The sequence below is a fragment of the Rhododendron vialii genome, chromosome 3a (assembly GCF_030253575.1).
Source record: "Rhododendron vialii isolate Sample 1 chromosome 3a, ASM3025357v1".
Classification (NCBI taxonomy): Eukaryota; Viridiplantae; Streptophyta; class Magnoliopsida; order Ericales; family Ericaceae; genus Rhododendron; species Rhododendron vialii.
Genome location: NC_080559.1, coordinates 31,448,374 through 31,456,460, shown reverse-complemented (window position 1 = coordinate 31,456,460; position 8,087 = coordinate 31,448,374). Strand labels below are relative to the sequence as shown.

The 8,087-nt window shown below is 41.7% G+C and overlaps 2 protein-coding genes across 7 annotated transcripts; both read right to left on the bottom strand.

Annotated features, from left to right (window-relative positions):
• Nucleotides 1-616: 616 nt before the first annotated feature.
• On the bottom strand, nucleotides 617-2,230 carry LOC131319960 (protein EXORDIUM-like 2). Its single transcript, XM_058350449.1, has 2 exons — nucleotides 1,551-2,230; nucleotides 617-1,120 (listed from the first exon to the last, which is right to left on the bottom strand). Exons 1-2 carry the CDS (start codon nucleotides 2,059-2,061, stop codon nucleotides 705-707), a joined length of 927 nt encoding a protein of 308 aa, XP_058206432.1. The 5' UTR covers nucleotides 2,062-2,230; the 3' UTR covers nucleotides 617-704.
• Nucleotides 2,231-3,771: 1,541 nt separating this feature from the next.
• Nucleotides 3,772-7,593, bottom strand: LOC131319958 (histone acetyltransferase MCC1). Of its 6 annotated transcripts, none has more exons than XM_058350448.1 (7): nucleotides 7,344-7,593; nucleotides 6,003-6,271; nucleotides 5,758-5,902; nucleotides 5,451-5,550; nucleotides 5,143-5,371; nucleotides 4,363-4,439; nucleotides 3,772-4,061 (listed from the first exon to the last, which is right to left on the bottom strand). In XM_058350448.1, exons 2-7 carry the CDS (start codon nucleotides 6,122-6,124, stop codon nucleotides 4,054-4,056), a joined length of 681 nt encoding a protein of 226 aa, XP_058206431.1. In that variant the 5' UTR covers nucleotides 6,125-6,271; nucleotides 7,344-7,593; the 3' UTR covers nucleotides 3,772-4,053. The 6 variants fall into 6 exon arrangements, with proteins under 6 accessions (XP_058206431.1, XP_058206429.1, XP_058206430.1 ...); XM_058350446.1 differs by having other exon boundaries at nucleotides 6,003-6,267; nucleotides 7,344-7,586; XM_058350447.1 differs by having other exon boundaries at nucleotides 6,003-6,211; nucleotides 7,344-7,586.
• Nucleotides 7,594-8,087: the final 494 nt, after the last annotated feature.

Sequence of the window (8,087 nt, the reverse complement as noted above, 5' to 3'; positions counted from 1 at the left end):
GCTATGAAGTTAAACTTGATGAAAGCATTATTAGGGGTCTCAATAGGATTCTCTCTCTACTAAATGCGTTTCGAAGTTGTAGAGAAATCCGAGGATTGGTGCATAACCAGATCCACGGTCGAGTATGAGGTTAAGGAAGCTGATGATGATCAGGTTGCTGCTAATAATGCTAGTTCCACAAAGCTGTTGCTTACGATTCTGGCAGCTGCCAAGAATTATCTCATCAACAACAAGAACATGAACGACAAGTAAATCAACAGCAACAATGTTGGGGACCTTTCAATTTTACCCGAACACTTGCACGCACGCTCACGTGTATTCGGGGGTCTACACAAAACACACCAGCAATGAGCGTTGGCCTCCTAATGCTTGTGAGCGTGTGTGCAATCGCGTGTTGTGTAAAATACATCTGGATGTGAGTGTGCTTTTAAACTTTTCCAATAATGCACGGGCAGAATTTGTCAATATTGCGTGTTTCGAGTCATGTTATCGTGTCTTGCCATAAGTTTTTATCCCTATCTAGCCGGTCTCATCACCATTTATAAAGCTAATTCACCGCCCTAACCGCAACGCACGTTAAATTACAAAGAAAGCAAACAAATGAACATAGAATTACTGTACAAGAACCAATAAATATGATTTGAATTATATAAAATTATAGAGTTGATCTCCCGATAATCCAAAGACACTCGACATAGCTGAAATCACAATACGGTCCAGCAATCATCAGTTTTGGGATCCCACAGAGCAGGCAAGAGGAACTTAGAATCGTTCAACCCACGTGCATTGAACGCCCCACCAGTGTAAGGGTCGACCCGGACATTACCGGGGTAGCCGGGGAACGCCCCGGTTGCAAATAAGCCCATGCAAACCGTTGCAGCCTGAGAATCCTGGCCCCATTCGGTACCGAAGAACCCGTTGCCAAACGGGTTGGTCACCGTATCAGCCAAGGCTGAGGCGAAGTGGATGACCATGACGTCGGCACCCAGGTTTCCGCTGGGCGGTTCAAGCGTTACGGCGTTTGGAGGCATGAAGGGATTTCTTGATCTGTGGAAGGGTACAGCACATGAGCCTGGACACTCCTCTTCTAGGTTTCCAACCACTATGTAAACTTGCTTACCTGCAATTTTTTTTTGTGAAGGGCAAAAGAGTCAAGTTATTGATATTAGACATCGTTACTCTTTAAGGAAACAGGCAACGATTTTTAATGAAATTAGAGACGAGGTAAAACATAGAATTGATCACAAAATCTACTATTCTTTCGTCTTGGTTTATAAAAAGAAAACGTTCTTTGTTGTTTTCTTTTTCAGCAACACAGAAAATGTACCGTTGATTTACCTTTTCGGGGTATATTTTCTGGGTATTTAGAATTTCTCAGCAACAAGAAAATGTACGATTCAACTGTTATATGAGCAATAGGGAAAAAAAAAAGAATAACTTATTCACGGAAGAGCCGTGAGCACTCATTCTCGGCCGTCCAAAAGTATTTTGGACGATCCGGAGTAAAGACAATCTACCACCGCTAATGGAGAAAGATAATGGGAAATTACCCAGTACTCCATGCAGGTAGCACGGAAGCTTGCATGCTTCAACCATCTTAACCCCTTTGGAAACAAAGATGACAGCGACCGTGTTAGCCAACCCGACGGTCGCCTTCTGCAGCAAGCCGGGGAGCGATTCGTTCCCCAAAACACGTCCGAGAGAGGCCTTCTCGTCATCGACTTCTCTTGCGATTCGCACCGTGCCCTTGGATCTCTTCTTCTCGGTGAGCTCTAGGTAACTGTGAACCTTTTGCCACCAAGAGTGTACGTCAGACTGGAAGCTCATGCTCTTTTCCATGCCCAATGACTCGATGAATGTCCGGACCACTGTCTTCTCGACGGGCAAGAATTCTCCGTACCACAATAAGGACAGGCTGACGTTTCCGGTCAGCAGAGGGCCGTTGTGGTAGGAGATAGTCGGGTCCTTGGGGTAGGCGGAGCCGAAAGGGAACAGGTGAACGAGCAGGCAGGCGGCGAGGGAGAGGGAGAGAAGGCCGTTCGGGATAGAAGAAGATCCCATTCTTTCCCGTGGTTTCGAATTTTCGTGTTATTTCGATTGTTGTTTTGATCTGGGGGTCTTCTCTTTCCCTCTCATGGATGTTGGAATGAAGCTTTTCCGAATCAATTCTCTCTCTCTCTCTCTCTCCCTACCCAAAAGATTGGTTTGGTATGCATTGTTGGTGCAAGAATTGAGGGGATTTAAAGGAATGGAGACCAAGAAATGGCTAAATTTGTGGCTTGTCGTTAGATAGGATAATGCTTTTACCTCCAACTCAGATCCTTTCGTACTTGGTTTGTACACGGTTACCTCATCTTCTTTCTTTTTTTAAAGGGCACACTTATGAATGGTTCTGAGATGGCATGCTATATCTATCAGAGAAAATTTCCAGTGCCCAATGGGCACCACGTGGTGTCCGAGTGCATCCCAGCCGTCCATTCAGGTTTTGGATGGCTCAGATTTGGAGAGAGAGAAAGTGGTCGGCAAAGAGGAGAGGGAGTGTTTTAATCTGGACCGTCGAACACAATTTTGGATGGCCCAGATGCACTCCTCGCGCGTGGGGGTGTACCCACCCAACACTGAAAAATTTCTCATATCTATCCAGGTTTTGAATCGTACTGTACCAGCCTGTACCGGCTTTGATCTGTTTTATCGAGAAGGACTAAGATTTGAGCACGTATAGTCATGTAAAGTTCAAAATTAAAAGAAAAATAGTTGGCCAATCTATTCATAAACCCGATACTCACGGGGTATTGCAAAACATGTACAAGCCCACTTATGGAAAGAAAATGGATTCCCATTTTCTGGAGGGCATGACACAGTGCTAGGCACTATCTGAGCTATCTGTTCAGCAATTTAACGATCCAAATCTTAGTTTCAGCATTCAACTTGTTCATTGTCGAGATGAGATTTGGACCGTTGGATTGCCGAACGAACAGCTCAGATGGTGCACAGCATGGAGATGCGCACCCGCACAGCGCCATCCCTCGTTTCGAGCATGACAACATGGATAAGCTCACAGAACACGTTCACTAGTTTAACATAGAACAGAAATGCTAGGGACAAAGAAAATTTACCCCGAAAGTACCCCGAAAAGATCAACTAGTGGTTGAGATTCACTTTGATGTGTGTGACATAATCATCAAAGTGATTCTCAACCATTGATTGCTGTTTTCGGAGTACTTTCGGGATAAGTTTTCTTTGTACCTAGCATTCCCCAACATAGAATTAGCTCTCACGGTTCTTGTTCGGAATTGGTTCAATTCTCAGGGTCCGCCGTAAAACATTTCGAGGCCCTAGCTGAACTTGTAGAATGGGCCTTATACATTGTTAAAGTTAAATAGAAACGGAAAAATGATTTGGACACAGATGTACTGAAGGACAAACGGACACATATGCGCATGCACTTTCATCATGCGGTGCCCGCATGCATAGAACAGTTCTGGATACATATCACATATGTGATTGAATCCGTGTACAAACATTTTTTAGAAGATATCCCTGTAGTTTTATGCGTGTGTTTTGAACTTGCTGAGGTAAACATATAAATGTTGAGAAAGTTGTCTGATTAACGTGTCATTAAAGTTTTTATTCTAAAACAGGAAAAGAAAAAATGGGGCTTAGCCTCAATGGCTACATAACCCTCCACTTGTTTGATAACTTAGGTGTCACCCCGGCCAGTTTACGCGCGCCTCTCTTGGGTTGGAGGGGAAAAAAGAAACCAAGACGAAATTAGGGTTATGGCCAAACCGCCATTATTTTACTAACAAACAATCGTCATGATCACACTTGGCGCCATCACCAATCTGATTAATGAAAAGCTTTACATCGAAACAAACAGAGTCTTATTGACCAGACCAACTCGCCACCATACAAATAAGAACAACAAAAGGAGACTGCTGCACATTCATCTTGAAGAGCATTCATGTTATTTCAAAGCACTCGAGAATTCCAACCAAAAGAAAAGCATTATCAGTACACTTCATACAGTGGTCCACCTATGTATCCTGAAATTTACAATCCTGAAAAGGCACATTAAGAACACCATAAGATAGAGCGCGAGATAGAACATTCAAAGAGTTACAATGACATGTTTTATTATTCGCTTGTACATATACAAGAGAAGTTATGGGGTGACACGAGAGAATTGAAAAATGGAGAGAAAAAGATGGATCATATCCAAAAACAAAACCAAAAAAAACAAAACCTATGATTACACACACTGATACCCAGAACCCTCCACCGTGAGGCTTCTCTTGCTTTGCGTTGCTGTTACAAGAGAAGTTTCGTTACTACTACCGCATCTAGAAGAGGCCTTCTTACCTTCATTTTTCCACAGCTTAGCAGCCACCAGCTTCAACCCACTCCTCACATAAGTTGCCATTGCTGTTGCAAGCTCTCTGCAGAACAAAGAAAAAAGAAGAAAACCCAATAAGATCTCAGACGCATGGTGGGCACAACCTGTACATTGGAAAATACTTGTCTGGTTATGTCCTATGTTACATGGACTCGGGTAAGGGTATGTGGTGAGGGTATCTGTTCCAAGTGTCCGTTATGTCAGATTTCCATCTCAAAGGACTCGGAGATACTCCACAATATTCAAATGTCTTGATATATTTCTTGTATCTCTCCGATAAATAGTGTTAACAAAGTGCCTTGCAACATTTCATTCTTTCACGCATAGTTCGCAGCAAGTTCATATTACAAACTACCTTACTAGGTGTATGTCCAAGTAGAAATGTGTCAAGACACCGATCCCACACCCTTATCCGAGTGTCAAGTGTCCGACACGGTATACTCATGCACATTTAAGAAAGTCCATGTAACATAGGTTACGTAAATTTCAGTTATTAGGGTCCTTATTAAAGAGAGGAAAAAGCCTCTTGAACCTAAATCCCCTCCCTAATCCATTGCACAAACTATCCTCTTAGAGGTATTACCAACTAATGCTTTTCCACTACCCACAATAGTTGAAAACATGATTCAAAATATCCAATGCATTTTTAGGATAATCTACAATTTTTTAAAAGCTGAAGATAGTGGCACATACTTTCAGAGTGCCATTTTTGCACTATATTCAAAAAAAGGGGAAATAATACTTACAATGGTGAGCAGGGAGACCGACCTCCATTGATGTAGTAGATGAACAAGAAGGAATCATAATGCTGGCCATTAATGAAATAAAAACCATGCAACCTTCGCACGCACTGAAAGTTCATTTTCTGGTATAAATAGATGGCAGGGTTATTATATGAGATCACGTGGAGGTAAACTGCTCGGCACGTTGGAATAGTTGATGCATATTTGATAACCTCTTGAATAAGTGAAGAAGCTGAAAATTAAACAACAGGCAATTAATTGGTGAAAGGACAGTTAAAGAAACCCGTGAAAAAATTTAAAAAATATGTTACCTATGCCGAGATTTCTATAGGAGTCTACCACTCCCAGTGTCAGAATGTACACTAGCTTTTGGTCTGACTTTGCCGTGTCAAATCTGAGCAAATCTTCTATCTGCAATGCTAACATTGCTTGAGTGGAATAGGACCTCAAGAGAGATAAACCATAAGTGCCAGTTATGCATTGAGGATAAGCAAATTTGCAAACAAGGAATCAATTCCCTTTGAGCAGCCTAATTTCCATGTGTTTGCCAAAAAGTAAGCCACCCATGAAGTTCATGTGACAAAAGATATCTGAGATAAAAAGGTCACCAAGACTCACCTCGCTATCTTTTGCTGGAACAATTCGCGCAGTAACAAATCCAATGAGTTCATCATTTCGACCATCACGTCGACTCCGGTCCACAACTCCCCAAGACACAATATCACGGCCATTAACAACATTACTGAAGAACTCAGGCTCGTACCTGTGAAAATCAAATAACTACTATTGAGAAAAAGAAAGCAAACCACATCTTCTCAAAACTGATCATCATCATCAGATAGCATAAGATGAGATCAGCTTACCTGATTGGGAATAGATAAGTATGGATTTTCTCAAGCACCTCTAAGTCAGAGGGTCGTATAGGCCTATAGACTATGACTGGGCGGTGGCGGCCTCTCCAGTCTACCATTGAAGAATGCTGCATCAATCCCCAACAAAAACTTGGAATATTTCTTGAAGAACTTTTCCTTCCATTTATGCCACATCAGCTAGGAAGGCCATGCAGTAGATGCTGCAACCCAGTACAGAGATTTTCCTTTGAATTAATACAGTGTGATTGCAAAGCACCTACCTGCCACAAAATTAAACTTGAAACAATAAGTTTATGGCACTAGGATTCGATAATACTCTCAGGTTTTTTTGGCCGGGCGGATTGATCCATAAAGACATCCTGTGGCTGACTAGGTCTAAGTACCAAGCTTTAGTAGTATAAAAAAAACTGATTCAAAGACAATCATGAAAACGGTCAATTACGCTGAAATACCATTTAACTACCTATGTTGTAAAAATGTCATGGGCTTTAGTTGGGGCCCAATCAACTGGCTCTACGTACCAAGCTTTAGTAGTATAAAAAAACAGATTCAAAGACAATCATGAAAACTGTCAATTACGCCGAAATACCATTTAACTACCCATGTTGTAATAATGTCACGGGCTTTAGTTGGGGCCCAATCATTTAGGCCTATCATAAGGTTGCGTTCGGTGAATTGCTCAATCGTATAGCTGGAAAAAACAGGCTACTGATGTGGCAATGCCTAACTATTCTGCCATCGCAATTGCTCATTTTTGTAACAAAATTGTGTACTCAATCCCAAACTGAACAAATTTCGCAGTTAGTTCAAATCCCCACAAATCCTAATCCCTAACACCCCATCCCTCCTCCAAGATGCAGTATTTCTTCCCCCCCCCCCCCCCCCCCCCTTCTCTAATGATATTTCCTCTTAGTTTTTTTTTTTTTTGGGGTCCTAAATATGACCTTCATGTGCTTCTCAGGGCATAATAAACAAAAAAAAGAAGAAGATCTTTCTCCCCATCTAAACACAAATCCTATTGAACCCTAAATGGGGACAAAGAGAGGGTTGACTAATGACTAGACATCTTGATTCCAAGCGAAAAAAAAAAAAGAAAACGAAAATAAAATCAATGCACCAACACCCATCACCAACTAACAGCAGAATTTCGGGTTCGATTACACTGAAACAACAGAATAATAAAGCTCAAACTAAGGTATTAAAACTATTCATTGAATCATATGCACGAAAGTCTGAGTAACATCTCAATCACCCAATTCGATATCTTTGTGCGAGGAAAAAAAAAAAAACCCACAAATCTCGATATGGAAAAATTCAGCCAAAAGCTTTTACCTGCAATCGTCCAAAAGTCGCGTGCGGAGGAGGGTAGAGAGAGAAAGAGACTGATCGGGGGCTGCAGGTGGGGGAAAAAGAAGAATGGATTCTTTCCCTTTTGTAGAGAGATTTGATGGGAATTGTGTGTTTGGATAGAAATTGGCAAAGATTTGGAATCGTATGCTTTCTTGTCTCACAGTACTTTCTCTCCTCCTTTCCGGGTGGGGGCGACGACGAGCCGACGACTCGGTTTTCCAGAGTTCTTTATAGCATCTCCAGCCTTCATCCATATTTTTCCTCAAATTTGAGTCAAATTTTGGGTAAAAATTCATTTTGGGTAGACACATCTCCGACCATCAAATCCAAATTTTACACATCTCCCTCTTTCTCTCTCTCTCTCTAACTAGCCGTTGGAGAAATGGGTCAAGGCAAAAGTTGTCTCAGATTTGGATAAAAAAATGGGTAAAACCCAAAATGAAAAAAGATTTGGGTCAAAGATTGGAAAGAGATTTTTGTGATTTTTACCCCATTTTTAAATTTGAGTCTTAAAATAGGTCAAAGCTGGAGATGCTCTTACTTCCTATTCTACGCGAATGGCAAAAAGGACCCCATTATCTTTCGAAGGGTTTGTAGCCTGGATTCAGGGGTCTGTAGTGCATCCCACACGGTCGATCCTGCTATCCATCTTGACAATGAACAATTTGAATTTGAAGGAGTTTAGATTAAATTCAAGTCGTCCATACTAAGATGGATGGTCAGACC

Coding starts and splice junctions, on each gene's coding strand:
- LOC131319960 (XM_058350449.1), bottom strand. CDS start 2,061: ATGGGATCTTCTTCTATCCCGAACGGCCTTCTCTCCCTCTCCCTCGCC. Junction 1,121..1,550: donor CTACCTGCATGGAGTACTGG/GTAATTTCCCAT, acceptor AAAAAATTGCAG/GTAAGCAAGTTTACATAGTG.
- LOC131319958 (XM_058350443.1), bottom strand. CDS start 6,124: ATGCAGCATTCTTCAATGGTAGACTGGAGAGGCCGCCACCGCCCAGTC. Junction 5,372..5,450: donor CTATAGAAATCTCGGCATAG/GTAACATATTTT, acceptor TTTAATTTTCAG/CTTCTTCACTTATTCAAGAG. Junction 4,440..5,142: donor CGGTCTCCCTGCTCACCATT/GTAAGTATTATT, acceptor TTTGTTCTGCAG/AGAGCTTGCAACAGCAATGG.